The following is a 21,003-nucleotide window of genomic DNA, read 5'->3' as shown; positions in this document are numbered from 1 at the left end:
AGACGACTGTCATGTAGAAAAACAAGCTGGGTGGGTGGTGGAGACATGGTGTTTACCGTGTTGGGAACCCAGGTTGGAATACGCACCTCTGTCCTGCTTGCTGTGTTAGCTGTCTGGTAGCAATGTGGGACCGATCTTCTCAAGGCAATGGCTATTACGAGTTATGTCCCTTCTATGTCCCTCCTACTGACCAATCAGATTCCATCTCTCATATCACTTGCATTTGCCTCAACAAAATGATGGCACCCAGTCAAGACGATCTGATCAATAATCAGGGTCTAAGATGGGTCTTAGCTTTTCAGATCACCTTGATGAAAATATGAAATCCACAAATCCTGCAGTAGACCAAGATATGCATGGCAGTCTCCATGTTCTTTACGAACAGGATGTCAATTTTATTACACGATTTTGTTTTACTCAGTAGGCGAGCAGACCCGTGAAGATTCCGGGGTAGAATAGGTCTTCAGCAACCCATACTTGTCGTGAAAGGTGACTTTGCTTGTCGTAAGAGGCGACTAACGGGATCGGGTGGTCAGGCTCGCTGACTTTGTTGTTACATGTCAATCACTGGATTGTCTGGTCCAGACTTGATTATTTTACAGACCACCGTCATATAGCTTGAATATTACTGAGTGCGGCGTTAAACAAACAAACAAACAGTGGGTGAGCACAATAAAGCCAGCATTAAGCTGGGCTAGTTCAAGCAGTATCACATCGCTGTATAAGTGCAACAATCTCTAGCACGACGATAAGCCCCTTTTCACCTCACCTCCAGTAGAATCATGATAAGATTCCTGATTTGTAGACCTCTCTGATCAGCATGACATACCAACTATTCATAGGCAATCTTCTTTTGTGTTCATGTTTAAACCAAAAGGTGTGCCTGCATGATGCTGTCCGGGAGGGTGAAAGCTTGAGGCTATGTGCATTTATGTACTCAAAGGCAGTTGTTGAGTTATCTCAAAATATTAATGTATTTATATCAGAAGGTATTTTCATATGTAGAGATTATGTTTATACCTTAGCTTACGTTCTCAAATGACAAGATAAATCAAAGTTCAAGGTCAAATTTCCAAAAGGAAAACCTTGATATGTCTGCTGTTAATTAAAAATTTATTCAACAGAACTGATTGGAACTAAAACCTATCTCTGCACAATGACACAACACATAACATCACAACACATCATACCACAACACAATCTATCAGGAACCAGTTCCTATGAATAGGAAGTGCTCCTTGAAACTCCTTACGCATGAATACCACTGCAAACACACACTACTTCAGCATCATTGCTGGGGCACGTCAGTGGATGAGGATGGTGGGTGAGTGACTTTCATCTGATATAACCTTGCAGTCATACATTGGAAATGTCAATCATAATATCATTCTGGGCACAATGCAAGTTCTATATCAGTATTTCAATTACGTGTGTCGATCACACTTATCATGAGCAAACAAATGTGAGTAAACTTTGTTTCTACTTGCAGAATCCAGCAGGAAGTCCAGCCGCAAGCTGAGAGTAGACATGATCAGTGGACCCCAGAACGACCTCAGACACACGGGTCATATTGGCTATGACGGTGCTGTGTTTGGGGATGTTGGCTTCATTGGGGAGGCCTACGACAAACTGCCTGCAAGAGGTACCAGTGCCTGTCTCTTGTACTGTCTGACAAACCATGCATAAGTTAAGAGTTAATATTAAGGAAAAGAAAGGTCTGAGCTCTTTCAGTTTCTGTTGTAATTCTATTCTAATTCTATTCATAATTCCTGCAAATACCTTACTTCTATTACATCATTGCCATTATCCTGTATTTTAGCTATCATTACACTGTCAAAATCTTTAGATTTTCAACAGAATACTTCTTCATTGTCAGATATCCATAATCGGTGTTAAGGATAATAGTCTTCCATTGTTTTCTCATCTTGAGTAGATCATTTCTAAAGGGTAGCATAACAATAAATTATGTAATATACACACTGAATTGTTAAATGCATGAAAATGATGATAAGGCTTAAAGATAATAATAATTAATAATTGAGCCTAACCCGTGTGAATATTCACTATGTTCTGTGTTTGATTTATTTTCAATCATAACATGATAGTAAAGAGTGAGTGAGTGAGTTTGGTTTTATGTCGCTTTTGGCAATATTCCAGCAATATCACGACATCAGAAATGGGCTTCACACTTTGTACCTATGTCGGGAATCGAACCCAGGTCTTCAGTGTGTAGAGAGAACGGTTTAACCACTAGGCTACCCAACCGCCCCCATAATAGTAAAGAAATAATATTTCATTTTAACAGACATGATTGTGATATTTTTTCAGGCAAAGCTGGTGATGAGAGTGTGCGATCATCTATGACCTCAATTGATCACCGGGATAGTCCTGACAGAGAAGGGTACAGAGGAACCAATGGCTATGGACATTCTTGGTGAGTAAACTCTCCTACCTACCCACAGTAGTATGTGGTGGGTAGCTTCACTTGGCTGTTGTCAGTGTATTTATCAAACAACTATTTATCCACATGTGACAAATGTTATATTTGGGATAACACTTTCTTTGAAAGTACAGATTCTCGTACTATTTGGGGTCAGGTGCCTAACTCTGGCAGTGTGGGTTAACAATTGTATGTTCAGTAGTGCGAATGTCACTAATACTTCAGTCTATTGTTACTGTCATACAGGCGGTATTGTTGACGCCATTCGAATCTTATTGTGACATAAGGTTGAAATGATGTCACACCAGAAACAGTTGAAGATTATTGACCTCGTTCCACATTTTGTGTTTCTAAGACAGCATTTGAGATCAGTTTATTTTTCTAAAGGGGAGCTTAAGAGGATTAAGAATAAAGGTTAGAAATAAATTATTAAACTCGCATGACTTATTTTGTAATATTATTATGACACACATGTGAGTATAATAATCTCTATATATTAATGGGAAATACCTTGTTAAAAATGAATCCAAATATTATCACAATTTTAATATTTCCATCCACACGTGACATGATTAATTAATCACAGGGGCAGGTTTCTTTCCATTTCTTGACATAGCTTGTGTGGAGTGTTGCAACAATTGAAAAAAGTTGTTTGTAGCATAGAGTGACCCTCCCCACCATAACTTTTGATAAAAAAAATAGCTTGTGTTTATTGTGATGATGATGCAACCATTTTTTCTGGTTGCAGGATGAGCTCGGAGTCCCTGGACAGTCATCATGGTGAAGACAGACAATATCAGGATATTGATGATGACGGAATTCTGTCCGACTTCAAGATTCCCGATCTCACGGTGAGGACCCAGCACTGTTATTTTATGTTTCCGAGGTTTAGGTTAGTTGAGGGTTTGGTAGATGAAGCCTGGAAGCTGGGTAAGTAACTCATGAATGGTTTACCTGGTACGGATCCAATCCTTCGCTTAACAGTTGTAGGATCTTTTACAGTTGATAGAGTAATTTAGACAGACATTGAACTACTTACAGATTTTTGTTCATAATTTTCATGAAAAAAGTTGACATTGGAAGCTGAGATTGCTCAACAAATCATTTATGAATTGTTCAAAAACTTTGCATTTTATATGTATATCTTTTTAGATTTACTTGAGTGTGCTACTGTGGCACATCGTGACAGAATCTCATTTCGATTTCCCAAATGGGTATAATGTGTGAAGCCCATTATATTATTTTTGGTGCCCTTTGCTATGATATTGCTGGAATAATTCGAACAGCAATGTGAAACCTTACTCACTCTCTCACTTATGCTGTAAACCACTAGTTCACCATATCAAGATTATTACCATGTTGTGTGTATAGCTGGAATGATATGCAGAATAAGATAATATTCACGCACTACCTTGTTATTGAAAGAAGCCACCATGCACGCTATTGTAAGTCGTAAGAGGCGACTAACAGGATCGGGTGGTCAGACTCGCTGACTTGGTTGATGCATGACATCATATCCCAATTGTGTGGTTCAATGCTCATGATGTCAGTCACTGGACTGGCTGGCCCAGACTCAATTTTTTGCAGACTGCCATCATATAGCTGGAATATTGCTGAGTGCTGCATTAAACAACAAACAAACAAACAAAACACAGACATTGCTGTCGTGTGTCTGACGTGAAGGCCTCCCAGCATGGTGTGTGATGTCACTTCCTGTTCTTCCTCCCACAGAGCTCCTTGGACCTGGGCCCGTCGTTCATGGATGAAGTGCTTCGGGCTCTGGATGAGAAGGAGAAGAAACTGGAAGGATGTTCCACAGAGCCATCGCCTAGCAACGGAGGTAGCAAACTGGATGATCTGACGCTAACCGACTTCGACCGCAGTCGATCTGTATCACCAGGAGGCGACGGCAGACCTCCGCCCTTGCCGACATCACCACCTCGTGTGGTAAGGGTGTGCTTTAGCTTGCAGAGCTTTCTCCAAACTCACATGACAAGTTTGTTCTGTTTTTGACTCTTCCTCATCTCTAAAATAATCACATTGATCTTGTTTTGGTATTCACTTCCCTGTCCAACTGTCTCCCTCTCTCTCTGCCCTGTACATTTGATTCCAGATACATAGCCCAACCTACTCAAATCAGAATCATAGACTTGTCAAAGTTTCAGGACACCATCTTGTCTCTTATGATGCTGGGGCACTGGTGGCCCAGTCCTCTAAGGCGCCGCAATTCGCTGTGCAGATTTGTGTCCCTTGTGCACGCCAGAAACCTATGATTGTGGGTTCGAATCCCAGTTCGCCCTCATTATGTTTCTAGGTTTGTCAACACCATACCCGTGCTCGTGGGTTTCACCGAACGACTAACACCTGCATCACTTTGGGCTTTCCTCCCACATTAAGCTGACATGCCGCGATATAACTGGAATACTGTTAAAAGCGGCCTTAAACACAACTCGCTCACTCTTATGATGCCAAAGGTCTAGTTTTGAAACTTGTTTTGAGTTTTTGGTATACAATAATAGCTGTAACCAATTATCATCCATGTTAGGCAGTGTGACACCCCTATATACATGGCATTATCATACACCACACATTGGGTGTGGCAACAAGAATATGTGATTATACTTGAGGAAAGATCAAAGGAAATGTGTTGTTATTGGTTATTTTTATATTCAACATCCCCAATATGTGATAATGCTGACAATTAAAAATCTGGACATCTCTAAAATATAGCTGACATTTCTGTTCATGTCATTAAGCATCGGACAATACACTGATGGCAGGCTTTGGACTGTATTAGAACTCTTCTCTGTGGTATTGGCAGTGGTTCTCTATACCTCAGTCCCCGCTGTATTCCGCGGCAATTTTTTTTCTAAATTCTGAAGTTATTTTTTTGTATATTCGGCAAATTTTGCAAACATTTAAGCAAAGTTTAAGTGACCTTTCTAGTTTTGCTGTAAGACTTGTGGCAGGTGTATTTCTGACAAACTTATCCATGGCTAGAATAGTTAATTAAAGTGAATCTGGCGATCACTAGTGTAATCATGCAGACATGCACTGCCGGTGAGCAATTATACAAAAGTCCACTTCACTTCAAAACAAAATGAGGATACTGATTTCTGTTCTATTTCTATAACTATTTCTCAAACCATAAAATGTTTAAAAAGATCACTTATAAATTGTTTTTTCTTATTTCTATAAAAACAAACAACTCAATAATTATGTGGAATGATTTTTTTAATACAAAGCACAATTCAAATAATGATTGTCAGTAAACTTATGCAACTTCTACACCTTTGGAACCAGTTTTTGACTCACTTGTTAAAATTCTGCAGTGCACTAAACATTCGGCAGCAGAAATATGCAAAATTCTGCACGAGTTCTGCTAAAAAAGTGATTTTCTGCAAGATAGGTACATTTCTGCACTGTTTGGAGATTTCTGCAAGATATTCTGCAGAATACAGCGTGGACAAATAGCTGCATGTGGGGGACATCAAGCACTGGGAAGCTATTCTGCATGTTACATCAAGATCCACATGGTTTCAATTCACATCAAAGTATGCTATGGCAAGTGTAACCACAGTTACAAATTTAAATGACCATATTTTGGGTACCTATCACTGAGATGGAATTATGAAAAAAATTACATATTTTCAGGAAATAATTGAATTTTAGCTACTGGTGTCGGGAACTGCATTTTCAAATCTTCCAGATGCGATAATTGAATTCCAGCATTTCTTGATATCTGCGCAAACTGCTAATTTTGAAGCAAAATTATGTTTGGTGTCTATCTATGCTGACTGACCATGTAATTCTGTGAACAGCAAAACTGGACACACAAAAATCTCACTTAGATACTCCTTTGTTTGTGTCTTATCATTGTGTGATTAGATTATTCACTTTTCTAACCATTCATATTAACATTTTTTTCAATTCTTCAATAACATTTCATTGGTGAATTTGCGTTTTTCAGCGAGTTCTGGTCCTAGGTGATCCATTGTGCTTATCTTCTCTGCAGTATGTTCTATTCTGCTTGCTGTGTTCAACAGTCACCAGAAAACTGCTATCATTTCAGGAACCTCGGCGCTCCGATAGTCGTTCGGAACCTAAAAAACAAGCCAAGGTGAAACCAATGTCGGCTTCGGATGAAAAAATGATGGAATCAGCCATTGCACTTGCAAACGAATTTGCTTCTCAGAATCAGATGAGAGACAGCCAGAGTCCACCAACATCCCCGACAACTAAGACAGAAAAGAAACGCACAGAGTCCGAGAGTAGTAGTGACTCTCCAAATCTCATGTCAAAGTTGAAAAAGATTTCAATTAAGCGTAGCCCTAAACAAGAACGCAAAAGGACGTTTTCTGATGACATGAACAATAAGAGTGACTTAGATGGAGAACTGCCCCCTGAGGCTCAGGAGGCCTACAACATGTTGGTAGTTCGTGGATCATGCAAAGATAATGATGAAAGCTCAGATAATAGTCGACAGTCGTCTGAGAGAGCATCGCCAGCAAGTGATGCAGTGTTTTCTAATTCCTCCGAGATCCACTTAAGTCAACCTAAGCCTTCTCCAATTGCATCATCTGTTAACTTCCGACCCCCTCTTCCAGCGACAGAACCCAGACCCCCTCCTCCTAAACCTACCCCAAGACCACGAATTGATCCGAAAAAGTCTGAAATCCCTGTTCCTCGACCTCGACCCGAGGTTGTGCAGAGAGTAGAACCAACACAAATAAATCGAGTGGAGCCCACGCCCAGGATTGGGCTCTCCATGTCTGTTGATGTCCCTGATACAAAGACTGAAACGAAGGCAGAAAGCAGTCTTTCTCTTTCTGTTCAGAGGCAACAAAGTTTACCCGAATCAAAAAGTCGGGAGAGGGAGGAACTGAAAAAAACAATTGAAATCGTACGTGTAGATTCCCCGCGGAGGGAGGAGAAAGTTGAGGTTAGTGCAAGTAGTTCAGAGGACTTGCCATCTAAATCAGACAGTGAAAGAGAACCACCAAAGTCTTTCTTTGATGAGGATTTCAGTGAACCATCTCCACGGGAAATTATGTCCAAGTTGCGCGAAAAGCGAGTGACAAGGTCACTGGATCACCAGCGAGGTGTGTCAGGAGATGGTGAACCCGCCCCAACACGGAGTCTGCGGGAACCTCAAGGTATTCCTGGGAAAGGACCTTCAGCACCAAGCACGCCAGCAGAAGAGGAAGAAGTGGATACAAATCCGTTACGCATGCTTAGAGGAGGTGCGATACCAATTCGCACAGGACGTGGTGCTCCAGGTACAAATACAAAGCATTCTCTCAGATATCCTAAGTTACAATTTTCCAATCCACAGTTTCAGCGGATGATCAGCGATCCTGGAGATAGGTGGAGACAGCGTCATTTTAACCCTGACCCAGCTGATGTTGCTCCGGCTGTGCCGCCCCGGACGTACAGCTGCAGCGACAGCAACAACAACAACACTGTTCCTCTGCCACCCAGAGACCCCCTGAGACCATCAAGTCTCCATACTAGGCCGCGGGAGAGAAAATACCCGCTTTTGCTCAGCCCCCAAAGCCCAGGTCGCACTTCTTTCTCATACTCTGTATCGTATCGCCAGCCCTCCTCGTCATCCCATGTGCATGAGCCGCCCCCTGACCTCCCCCCAGCCCCACCCACTCCTCTCCATCAGGAGTTTGATGCAGATGATGATAATGTATTCAGTTCATCGAGTCCACCTAGGTCACCGTTGCTAAAACCAGTTCAACGGCCAGTAAGAAAGTATTATGTCGGTAATGTCCAGTGCAGTCTAGATCAGTTGGGATTTTACAACAAGCTGGATCCATTTTGGGTGCAGACAGTGGTATTACCAGAAAGGAGCTACTCTGATAATGAGAGTTCTGAGGATGTCTCCCCTCTTCTACTAGTTAACTACAAGAACTCTGAAAATGTCAGCTACGAAGATTTACTCGACTTTGCGCTTGATAGGTAATTTGACGTAGATATATAACTTAGCACATATTAATCGCCTGAGCAGTAAGAGATACAGGATGTTATGTACCAACATGGCAATTACATTCAGGAACATTACAAATGACCAGCATCTCTTATGAACTAAAAAACAGACAAATATAATTTTTGCCATATTGATACATTTACTGACATGAGTAGGGAACAAGATTGAAAAACTTACTGGCTAAAACTTGCTGTATTTATTGCTTCTGCATCTGCAAGATGGTTTCGGCCTGTAGATTTAATACCTAGTTGAGGGGTTGGCAACTGAGAGCTTTATATAATCCCTTGCATGAAACAGCTAAATAGGTCTCAGTAATAACTCGCTTGTTAGTTCTAATTCTTCAAATCCTTTGCTTTTGATATTTATTCAATGTGGTTTACGAAATGCTTACAGGATGATCCGATGTCATGGAACCAGTAGTTGTTTAAAGCCGACTTACAGAAGTGATGGTGTATTGGTTCCTGTTGATGCTTTGTGGACCATTTTGGTGTAGATTGTGTCCAGGACTTATCTGGGGTAGAATAGGTCTTCAACAACCCATGCTTGCTGTAAAAGGCGACTATGCTTGTCGTAAGTGGCGACTAATGGGATTGGGTGGTCAGACTCTGACTTGGTTGATGCATGTCATCGATCCCAATTGCATGGATTGATGCTCATGATATCAATCACTGGATTGTCTGGTCCAGACTCGATTATTTACAGACCGCCGTCATACAGCTGGAATATTGCTTAGTGCGGTGTTAAACAACAAACTAACCAACCAAATCCTAAGCACTCCTGGGCCTAGACTGTCATAACGTCTATACTTTAACATAGACCTACGATATTCGTACGTTAAGACACCTTTCTAAACAAGGACATGGATCTGGGCCCTGTTACACAAAGCGATCTTAGCACTAAGATGGCCGTAACTCTTACTCTTTAACATAGGCTTACGACAATCGTAGCACTAAGATCGCTTCGCGTCCAGGGTCCCTGGACCCAATCTATTGTACATGTTCCCTTGTTAGTGAAACTGAAACTGATGATTTTTAGTATTAATGCAAATGAAATACCACCGGAGGCCATGGGAGAGGCAGTTCATTACAATTTGAAACGAAAATAAGGTGATACATATGTTTGATTTCGACAATTTATCATCTGTAATAATTTGCATGAGCATGTAAGTTTTAGCCAGTAACAGTTCTTTTTAAGCACTGTTTAATATTTATTTCTGTCTGATCAAATATTTGTTTTGAAACAATAGCCATAAATTTGAAATAGCCATAAATCCGAACAAGGTACTGTAATATTTTCATCACGTCTGAAATATTCTCATTACAAGTTAATTAATCTCATGATACGTAACCTCATTCCTTGTTTGTTTACTAAACATAGGAGACCAGTCATATAATACCCCTAAATTAACATTGGGATCTTTGGGTTATTCAAATAGGATTCAACAATTCCCTTTACTAATCTTAATAAATCAGAATTGCAGAATTACACTGACTCATTAAAACAGTATTAATTGGGTGAAGTTTATTTTTTAAATATACTTGTCTAAGAAATGTTTACTAATCTTCAATTGACATTGAAATGTTAAGTAAATGGTAAACAGGAAATCTCTGTCATACTAAACCCACCATCACTGCTGCCAGGGGTGAACGATATCCTAGCCTCATGTCACAGACTCAATAGTATTACACTTTGACATTCCATGTTATGTGCCTTTCTGTGCTGCCTTTTTCCCAATGGACAAACTGGTATGCCACAGTAATAGTAATAGTAGTAGTAACAGAGTCCCCAGTATTCACTGACTTTGACTGTGATTGTATCCTTAAAATATATACAAAAAATTCTAATAAAATGAAATTGTGACAAGGTTTATACAGGTTTGAAAATCACTTGGATGTCAAGTTCCTTCTTGAAAAGCCCTAAAATTGATAGTGTCAGCCTTGAAAAGCCTTTAAAATTACCAAAATAACTTGAAATGCCTTGAATGTGTACAAAATTACATGACCTTGTTAATATAAGTATTAAAACACACAAACATAATAGTTTTGTACCAAGGTTGTTAAGTGTGATTTACCACAGGGATAGATTTGACACTGTGCCAAAGACCTTGAAGGAGTCATCACAGATTTAATTTAATCTCCTTGTTGGTTGTAAAAATCAATTTTGTTGGAAAATTTGTGATATTTATATTGCTGTTTTGATCTTACAACTAATATATAGTATGCTGGATTCAAAAAAGTATTGACAGTCTGAGGCCAATAAGATTAAAAAAGCCTTGAAAAGGCCTTGAATTCTAGTGTTCCGTATCTGTATGAACCTTGGACAAAGACCATGATAAATAGGATACACAACTCTCTTGAAAATAGTAGTTTTGGAAATCTCTGCTAAATATAAAATGTCAGTGACAGAGAATAATCTGTCTTGATTATCTGGCAGAACAGATTCCATTGAGCATGAAAGGCAAGTTAGTGGTGACAATTAGATGAAAGAACACTGACCATCAGTGCTGACTCCTGGTGTTTGTGGCAAGGGTAACATGCGCTGATCTGCTGCCAGCACCCACCATGTACACAGTGTGCATAGTGGAGTAAGTGAGTGTGCGGAAAACAAACGATATTGCGTGTTTACTGTTTATAAGTAAAATTGCATCAGTTGAATGTTCAGTTTAAATTTCAAAGTTTTGAGGATAGTTTCCATAATAATTTTCATGAAAATATAATCACTGATCCTGTTTTGGGGGTCACTAACATAAAAAAAGATTTTTTTCACCCCTGGCAAAACATGTGAATTGGTTTACTTTGTTCTCTGTATTTCTTTTCAAAGCAAATAATGTTTGTTATGTTAAGTTTAATGTACTATTGTAAAGCAAGCGCCATCTTAAGGATGTCCAAATCTTGATAAGACTAAAGCAAGTGAAGCTGCTCCTTGTTGTGACCATACGGTTAAGACTATCTGTGCTGGTAGCCAGGATACCGATGTACTGTTATTACCTCATGAACTGTACGTGGTAATTTCTGTCAGTTTCCTCGAGAATGATAAACCATGATGGAGAGGTGAGGACAGCATGTTGATGTTGTTTTGTTGAACGTCTTGTTTTCTTTTTCATGATGCATCAACCTGTATTGCTTGTTTTAGAGGACTCACAAAACATATTTTTCGTGTTACTGACCTGATGAGATTAATTCATTATAAGTTTACTTTTCTTGATTCTGATAGGAATCTCAACAAAGTGATCTTATCGCTATGGTGATTGTAAGCCTGTTTTTAAGTATGGGAGTTGCAATCACTTTTGTGCTAAGATCATTTTGTGGAATGGGTCCGTTTCACAAGGCAACCATAGCTATGGCTGTGGTAAATCTGTTTTAAGCTGTTAAAGTTACACAGTTATTGCAGACCTGTGAAGATCCGGGGTAGAAAAGGTCTTCAGCAACCCATGCTTGCCTTAAAGGGTAACTATGCTTGTCGTAAGAGGTGACTAACAGGATCAGGTGGTCAGGCTCACTGACTTGGTTTGATGCATGTCATCGTATCCCAATTGCATAGATCGATGCTCATGCTGTCAATCACTGGATTGTCTGGTCCAGACTTGATTAGCAGATATCAGATAGCTGTAATATTGCTGAGTTCGGCTTTAAACAAGAAACAAAACACAGTCACTGCTCTGGGATTGCCTTGTAAACAGGGTTCGGGTCAGATCAGGTAGTCAAGAAAATCACACAGCTTTAAGATTAAGGAAACTTTAGATCTGACTCTGAAGCAAGCTATACACACAGCATGTAATCTGATGTTTCTTTTGGTTGGCATGGAAACTAGTTGATGTTAATAGGGATTGTTTAGTTTTGGGTTTAGCAGTACTAGTAAGCACACCTTCTGTTTCTAGCCTTGTTGCTAATTTCACATTGCATAGAATTTTCTTCTGCACATTGTCTTTTATTTTTCTGACATTCTGTGGGATTACAGCTGAGAATTTGTTTGAAACAGGTTATTGATAAAATAGATATGTACAGAGTGCATGTGAAAATATGCTTTAATTCAAAAGGAAATTTAGATGAGTATTTTGAAACAAATTTCTTCTTCTGATCCCACAATGGACTGGTTTACACTCACAAGAACATAGAAGTTTCTGACCTGTACAAACAATCTGATAAATATGTTTATATGTGGCGACAATTTGTTCACAAAAAGAGAATTTCACCCCCCAACTTGGTAGTGGTAATGAGGGGGCCAATTGTTTCTTGCCTCATAATTCAAATGGCATTGGGACAAATTCTCAGCTGTGGGCGATGGTAGATATTTGTTGTTTACTTCTCAGAGCTATTACCCCATGTGGCTATCATCACTCATGTCATGCATCGTCATGTGACCTTCCACCATGTCATGCATCGTCATGTGACCTTCCACCATGTCATGCATCGCCATGTGACCACCACCATGTCACTATCATCACTCATGTCATGCATCTGTCATGGTACCTATCTTCACTCATGTCATGCATGCATCTTTCATGGTACTTATCTTCACTCATGTCATGCATGTATCTTTCATGGTACCTATCTTCACTCATGTCATGCGTCTATCATGTGTCTGTCGTGTGACCTCCCACATGTCATTCTCCTCACTCATGCAATGCAACTGGTCATGTGATCTACCACCATGCATTTCATTGGCTGGCAACGTTCGAGGCACTTGAAGACTGGGTTTGTTTTGGGCAACAAGTTCTTGTCAACTTTTGTGCAAATGTATCTTAGTTGTTATGTCTGATTTGACTTTCAAAGTTTTCTTGAAAGTGTTGAACTTTATTCAGTGATGTCAAGTCTCGATTGTAAATACTGATGCTATTTCCAGGGACAATGTGCTGAATGAGTTTTAATGGATACTTTGTTTTTTCTCTTGTACATGGACCTGCAGAAGATTCTTTTGTGGTTATTGTCATTGAGATAATCACTTTGATGTACATTACTCATTTCATTTGTACGTTTGACATGTTGGATATGTCTTGGTTTAAAGGTTGTTTCCATAACGAAAAGGTCAGAGACCAAAACAAAATACAAACTAAAAATATCTTCTCTTCTTTTGATGACTATCGGAGTAATACCCGGAACATATAAAAAATGTTTTTTCAAATATTGATTGAAATAGAAACTTTTGGTGCTTTGAATATTATTTGTGAATGTCTTTTTACCATATTTCAAAATTGTGAGATCAGTAATCTCTAAACCAAGAAATAATCAGTCTCTCATTTCCATGACCATGTACTAGACACATTAAGATCATTGCAAATCAGTTTTTGTATCTGCTCAAGCAGTGTGGCATGTCAACAAAAAAGGGGAATTATTACATGTTAAGATTCCTCTCTCGATACCAATAACAAAATGGAACAAATATTTCTATGAAGAAGCTTCATTCAAGCAAATTTATTTTCAGGAAAAGAATAGTTCATAGGACAGAAAGATATACTTACTTCACACAGGTTATATTATTGTATTATCATTCATAACATGGTTATTGAAACAGATTCTTTCCACCCTTTTCAACTCTTGTAAATTCCAACTTGTGTATATTGAAGCTGTAGATGTTTCAGGCTAACAAAGCTATGCATGATATACCTATATTTATATATATATACCAATATATATTACTAATCATTATTATTCATGAATTTATGTATTTATCATTTTCTCATATTCATATTTTCATGTTTACAATCTGTTGGTTGAAGTGTTGGATTTTCTGTGGGAGGTTGTTAACTTGGAACTTTAGGTATTGGATCACAGTGATTTTCTGAGTGAATGAGTTAAATTTAACATATGACTTCGAATCGGCATTATTTCAGCCATGTAGCGAATTTTCTGAATTCATACACCATATGGAACAGCTTCTGACTATTTTGTATTCGTTGTTTCTGAACATGTGGCAATTATTGATTGGTGATCAAACCTTCCGGTCCTTCTTGGAGATAAGGGTTCTGTTGACATCCTTTCTACATAATGAAACCACGTCCGTGGTCGATTGGATAGCAGAAGGTCCCGGGTTTGATCCCCGGCCGCGTTATACCAAAAGACGTGATCTTGGATGTGACATTATTCCCCATTTCACTCACCTGTCAAGATTTGAACTAGTTTCTTGATATCTTTTCTGATTAACAATACACCATCATTTCACACACTCATTGTCATTGCAAACACATTTCATATCATATTTCACCTGAATGAGTGAGGGGCACGACATTGTGAGACACTGGCAGCAATATGCTTGCTATAGGTTATTGGTATAATTTGTGCTGATTCTGAACAAACGTGAAGTCGAACACAGAGAAAACAAAGTTGACCAGCACCCTGCAGGCTGTGTCACTCAGTAGTCAACACTGTACACCAGTTGTCACTTGCATATTGGGGGGCACGGGTGGCCCAGTCATCATGATTCGCTGTGCAGAGTTGCGTCCCTTGGGCACGCCAGAAACCTATGATTGTGGGTTCGAGTCCCATTTCGCCCCGATTATGTTTCTAGGTTTGTCAGCACCATACCCGTGCTCGTGGGTTTCACCGAAGTGGTAAACGTCTGAAACCTGCATCACTTCGGGCTTTCCTCCCACATTAAGCTGACACGCCGCGATATAACTGGAATAATGTTACAAGCGGCGTTAAACCTAACTCACTCACTCACTCACTCACTCACTTGCATACTGTATTAAGTGCTCTGCTCCTTAACTGCTCTGCTCCAATAAGAGCTCCCTGATAATCTTCCACCAATCTGTAAGCTATCTTTAAGAGCACTCCTGTATAAGACCGAAAATGTACATGAAAGTCCATGTTTAATTACAAACAAAAAAATACATTGAAGAAGGGGTGTATGATTTCCTAGGAACTATTATTAAAAAACTTAGTTTCATTGTTTTTTTAACTAAGATTGTTTACAACCGCTCAATCTCAGAAAACAAATTCATCTCTTTGTATAGCTTTTCATTAAGCACCCCTTTGTCAATTTTTCTCGTTACGGTGTATGCGGTATGTAGTAGTAATGCTGCGGGGTCTGGTCAAAGCTGAACGGCCTTTTGTCTCACTAAGTTTATCTTCAGTAGCCATTGTCACTACCTAATCCCCATTTTGACAAGGGTCTCAAGTCTCGGTACCCTTAAAAAACTCTGTTTCACCATCATCAAGTAATCTGGATATATTTGAATCATGCATGAACTTTATGCCAGATGTAATCATCTTCATCACACAATATGCATCATCGACATCTTTTAGACGTAGTAGCATCACGTAGTTGCAACCAATCTGCACAGGTCCGACTTGTCTGACTACTTCTTGACATGGTCGACACTGCGGCATGCAAGTCCCCTACTGTGCTAGAAGATGTATCTTATATTATATCTATGTCAATCAAGGTTGCATTGTTTTGACTGATCGACATGAAACATGACAGGTTTCTCTCTGCTGAATAATTTACCAACTGTCATGTTGTCAGTCTGAAGGCCTCCCTGTGAAAATGGCCTACATCCTCCTCCGTGAAATGTTCCAAATTGTCAAACCTCACACCCGTCCACAGATGGTTACATTGTCTGAATGTAATGCATTACTAATGCAGAGGACAGTGTCTGCACTAGTCTCAAATTAGATAAGTTTACGGATTCAAACGTTTGGTAAAATGTCAACCCAACAAAACAAATTATCATGCAAATTCAAATAATGCAACTTGAAATCTTCAGCTGGCTTGTTCCAAGGGAGACAATCCAAATAATCCAAGGGAGATAATACAAATGTCCCAAGGGAGATAATATAAATGTTCCAAGGGAGATAACCCTTTCCTTTCCTTCCTTGCCCTATCCCGAAGATTCAGTCAGACAAACATACTCGCAACACCATCTCCGCACACAAAGTCATAATACAAGATATAAACTTAACCTTTTTTCCTGGCTTGGTAAAAGTCAGTATACTTCTTGTACGGATGGCAGTGAGTATGTGGTAATGTGCTCTCAGTGGCTGTTTGTACATCAGGATTACAACATGGTCATAATGATGTTATCATCCTAATATGAAGGTCATTTCCCATTCTCAAATAACACCATGCTTTGAGAATGCTGTTGAATGGAGCCCTGTGGCAACAGCGCTGTTTTGATGACATTAATCAGCAGTTTATACTAAGTGTTGACAGCTTTACCAAATGTTGGGCCTGCTACTTGAGCTCTAGTTCAAATAGTTTCTTGAAGATAATGTTGAACTTTCTTGTGATGCAAAATATCAAGGATGATTCAGTAAATGGGAATTTTGAAGAAAAGGGAATTCCACAATGTTTCATAGATTTATTTCGCCTTTCATTCTTTCACACAAAGACATCCTTGATATTTTTGTAGTGATTGTATTTTTTTAAATTGTTTTTTTTTAGATGATTCTGAGATTAGGATTGATAACTAAGAATCTAAACTGTATTGTTAAATGTTCATATGAGCTTTTTATTCAAACATCTGATTATGATGTAAGAGCATGATTAATGTTTTAGAAGTAAACGCAGTACTAGGAGTAAATTAGATAGAACTTTCATAGCATGGTAAACTCAGCTAACCTGGTAAAATATTTTAAATATTATTTTCTTTCTGCATCAAGGCACCAGCTAGTTGATCACACTTCATAAACATGCTTAGGTTGTATGTTAGTTTCATGGAGTAAGTTCCACAACAAATAAGATCTTCACATAATTGTCAACTCTTGAAGCTGGTGTCTGTCTTGATTCTCAATATGATAAATTAATGAGTCCGATGTCTGTTTAACTTCATGAGATCTCATTTTGGTGTTTAATCAAAATCTTGTGGGTTTTTTCTCCAGGGAGAAGAATTGCGAAGAGATAGAGATGCTGCAGAGGATATTTTCAACAGAGGTAACTATGACAACATAATTTAGTCCATTGAAGATTCATTTTTGGAGTATTCTGTTAAGGCTGTAAAGGATACCTGAAGATTTGGTGTATAGCAGTACTTTATGACAAAAATAAATATATTGTGAAGTCATGTTCAGGTAATTAGTGCAAGTACTTAAACTTTGTGTAAAAATGAATATACTTTCTGGACCTTACAAGAGTTCCTAAGTTACAATTTCACTGTAGTTTACTAAAAACATGTTTGTTGGGCATCTGTTCCTATTGATAATGGAGTATGTTCCCTTAATATGATAAGTGTCAAGTTTTGTGTACATTGCTTTACTGTCAGGATGCATATAATATCACAATAAGTGGTATTATTACTGTATAATAGCATATGCAAAACTATCTAGATTGTTAGTCCTATGACACAAATATTTTTTAAAATATGACAAATTTTCAACACAAACATCAGAAGTTTGTTCACTGGACCAACTGTTGAACTAGAGACATTTGGGCAGAGTTGCATCCCTTAGTTGTGCCAAGATCAGCTGATCATAAACTTAGTTTTCTTTCAATTATGATCCCTGGTTTATCAGCACTATACTCATGTGTTTTTTGTTCTCCAAAGTGGTAATGTCAAAGTCCTGCATAAATTTTGGCTTTTTGTCTGTCCTGCCGAAGGGCTGTGATATAACTAAAAAACAGTTTAAGTCGATTTTGCTCACTCACTTAAATATGTCAAACATTATGCCACTATTGTACTAAATTTGCTTCATCTTATATTGCTGTCAGTTATCAAAATTACAGCAACAAGACCCTTCCATAAATCTCTGCTGAAAGGAGAGTCCATTGAAGGATTCCAACTGTATGTGTTTTGTGAATCGCTACCATATAGTGATGACACCTGGGCCTACTTGCACAAAGCGACCTTAGCGCTAAGATGATCCTTACTCCCATACTTTAGCATAGGCTTACAATAGTCTCAGCGCTAAGATCGCTTTGTGCAAGTGGGCCCAGGTGTTCACAAAGAAGGTGCGCGTATGCTGCCCAACCGTTGCACTCATCACAAACACATTCAATGGCAAGTCAATTGTTCACCCTGATTGTCACTAGTTTTCCATTTCTGCCAACTTTGTATTCTATCTTCAGGTGAGTGTGGCTGAGTGTATGAAGGCATTAGAACTGACCAAGTGGGACATGCAGAAAACCATCAAGTATATCAAGATGAAGCAGCTGCTGAGCCTGCAGTTAGCAGACATACATCGATGTAAAGTTGCGTTGATGATCTCATCGTGGGATGTCTCACATGCTGCAGACTACCTGCTGACTCACCCAATACCTAGTCCTGAGAGTCTCGACGTTTGACCTTCACCCTGTGTCGGAGTTAACAAGTTAATAAATGTTGCAATCTTGTGTTGGATTAAAGGGGTTAATTACGTGTGACTTGCAACAGATGATCACACCAACTGTTGCTATACGTGTCGTAAGTGATCTGATCGATGCGATGGCGATTCCTTTCGGATGGAGAATTTTCAGGATGATCGTTCTACCATAGTGCTGCACAGATCATGCATCATGAATATCACAGTTAATCCTTCTATTTCGAGTAGAATAAAGTATTCCTTTGAAGGATAAACACAAAGTGGATGTTGTCAAGGGCGTTGCATCCCCAGAGGTATTAGGGACGGAAGTATCAGGAATAGGGGGACGTACAGAACCATCTAATGATGCGAAAGATCACCAAGACTTAGTGATGAGGGGATGCTCACAGAAATACTTCAACTCCTTCAGTGCTGAATTTGAGATCAGATACACTATTATCAATCAGATTGTCAAATATGTGACTGGTTTGAGGCATTAACAAACTTGAATTTGTGAATGGTTTTGAATATTTCTGATTAACAGTTTTATCAAATTTGACATTACTGCAACAGCAGATGTTAGACTTTTCATGAACTGTTTATTAATATGTGAGAGAAAAAAACATAGTGCTTATAAATAGTTCTTGTGCACTTACATCAGAAAGTTCTGAATATGGAACTTCACCTTCCCAGTCTGCAACATACAGAATTGTACAGGAAATGGATTACCATCAACACCTTTTATCAAAATGCTTGCTTCATATTTTCTGTGAAATCAGTATCACAGATGATGCCACGACACACAAGCAAACTGCATTCAAAGTGCTTGTGTCTGTAAGAGATGGTATGGCATCATCACAAAGGCACAGTTCCATCTTCGGCATCTTCTGCCGACATCATCCCAAGAACCGATGTCTAAGACAATGTCAACTGTATTACATCATTATTTCATATCATGGTTAAAGTTTGTATAAATACTAACAAGATTGGAATATATAGTCGGTTTCTAGAAAGCTTTGTCTTTCAGACTTTCTCAATTAACTTATACATCAAGGGAATCCCTGCTTGTGTTCCGAACACATTTTGACTTCAAAAAGCAAGTACTGAAAAGATTCCTAGATGAGGATGTAAGGTGTTCCTAAACCCTTTCTTATGACCTTTTTCAAAACAGCCTTTCAAATATTATGCAATATATTGAATTGAAAAAATTGAACACATGCATTGATTAGTTTTTTCTCAATTTACAAACTCCTTGCACTCTTTCTAAAACTTGTTTAAGTTCCCCAATACCTATTCGTGCCAAACATATAAATGGCATTACACATTAAAAGTATGTTCTTTCACATCCTGACTACGGTAAATGTTTTGCTTGTTTTAAGAAAAGTACTGGATTTCAAGTAGATTGATGTTTACCACTCATTCAGAGAAGAAAAAGCAAACAAAATATCCAAGGTATTAAGAAACCATTCTGGCTTGTGTTGTAGATATGAAAGAAGTAAGGTTTCCTCTCCTGTAATCTCCCAACATTTTTGTAAAATTTCTGTGCAGAGCTGTATTTTATGTATATATAATTTGAATCGGTTTTCAAAACATGTATATTTCTCCCTATACCATAGACAATACCGAGCTGCATGTACAGTTATTTATAACGGTAAATATTCAGTGTAAACACGTTCGCTACGTATTTTGTAATATTGTTTATTAGAAATATAGCCTAGATTTTTAATACCAGGCATGAAATGCCTGTTTGTTTTGTTTGGTGCTAACAAATGGTGAACTGTCACCACTTTCCTTATCTCTGTATGCTCATTATTGTCTCTCCAAATTTCTTTGATTTGCTAAATTTCAGTTTGATTATCTGTGTTGTTTGTCAGAAGTACTTATCAACATGTATTTTGGTTGTCTTAATTAAGAGCGACAAAACCTTATCCATATTCTTAAGAAATTTGAATTTAATTAATAAATTTTGAATTTTCAAAAAAATTAAAAATTAGTTTTGAATTTTCAAAGTCTTTGAGAATGTCTTACGATTGTTAATAGCTAAGATGAATATATAAACCAGGTTGTCTTGTTTGTAATAATGCCCCTTTAAACAGCCTTTCATAATTGTTAGTATTGATTCTAATCTGTTCAAACACTTTGGCTTTTAGAAACAGCTTCTTAGGGTTTGGTTTAGTAGGTGTTTAGATCTCTCTAAAGCCAGCTCTTAGATCTCAACAAAAAGTTATTCATTGTCCAGCATCTTCAACTCTTCCTTGTTATTATTAATAAATCAGTAGACAAAGTAAAACTAAGGTCATTACTTCAAAACAACATTTTTACATTCTAAAAATTCCATTTTCACAATCCGGTGC

General features: G+C 38.5%; 1 protein-coding gene across 10 annotated transcripts in view; it reads left to right on the top strand.

The window, feature by feature from the left end:
- LOC139471642 (activated Cdc42 kinase-like) overlaps window positions 1–18,549 on the top strand; it is a 161,982-nt gene extending 143,433 nt beyond the window's left edge. For 8 of the 10 annotated variants that reach the window (XM_071254046.1, XM_071254051.1, XM_071254052.1 and 5 more), the window contains 8 exons: window positions 1,490–1,642; window positions 2,329–2,434; window positions 3,189–3,291; window positions 4,172–4,387; window positions 6,513–7,719; window positions 11,454–11,485; window positions 17,255–17,306; window positions 18,438–18,549. In XM_071254046.1, the coding sequence (XP_071110147.1) occupies window positions 1,490–1,642; window positions 2,329–2,434; window positions 3,189–3,291; window positions 4,172–4,387; window positions 6,513–7,719; window positions 11,454–11,485; window positions 17,255–17,306; window positions 18,438–18,451 (1,883 nt within the window). In that variant the 3' untranslated portion in view covers window positions 18,452–18,549. Of the gene's footprint in view, window positions 1–1,489; window positions 1,643–2,328; window positions 2,435–3,188; window positions 3,292–4,171; window positions 4,388–6,512; window positions 7,720–11,453; window positions 11,486–13,856; window positions 13,903–17,254; window positions 17,307–18,437 lie in introns of all 10 variants that reach the window. The other 2 variants (XR_011653859.1, XM_071254048.1) reach the window with 2 other exon arrangements.
- The last annotated feature ends 2,454 nt before the right edge of the window (window positions 18,550–21,003 follow it).

Source organism: Haliotis cracherodii, unplaced genomic scaffold (genome assembly GCF_022045235.1).
Source record: "Haliotis cracherodii isolate W230 unplaced genomic scaffold, xgHalCrac1.p SCAF_23, whole genome shotgun sequence".
In the NCBI taxonomy this organism is placed as follows: Eukaryota; Metazoa; Mollusca; class Gastropoda; order Lepetellida; family Haliotidae; genus Haliotis; species Haliotis cracherodii.
The sequence above is the reverse complement of the archived record's forward strand: the minus strand, read 5'-3'. Positions and strand labels throughout refer to the sequence as shown.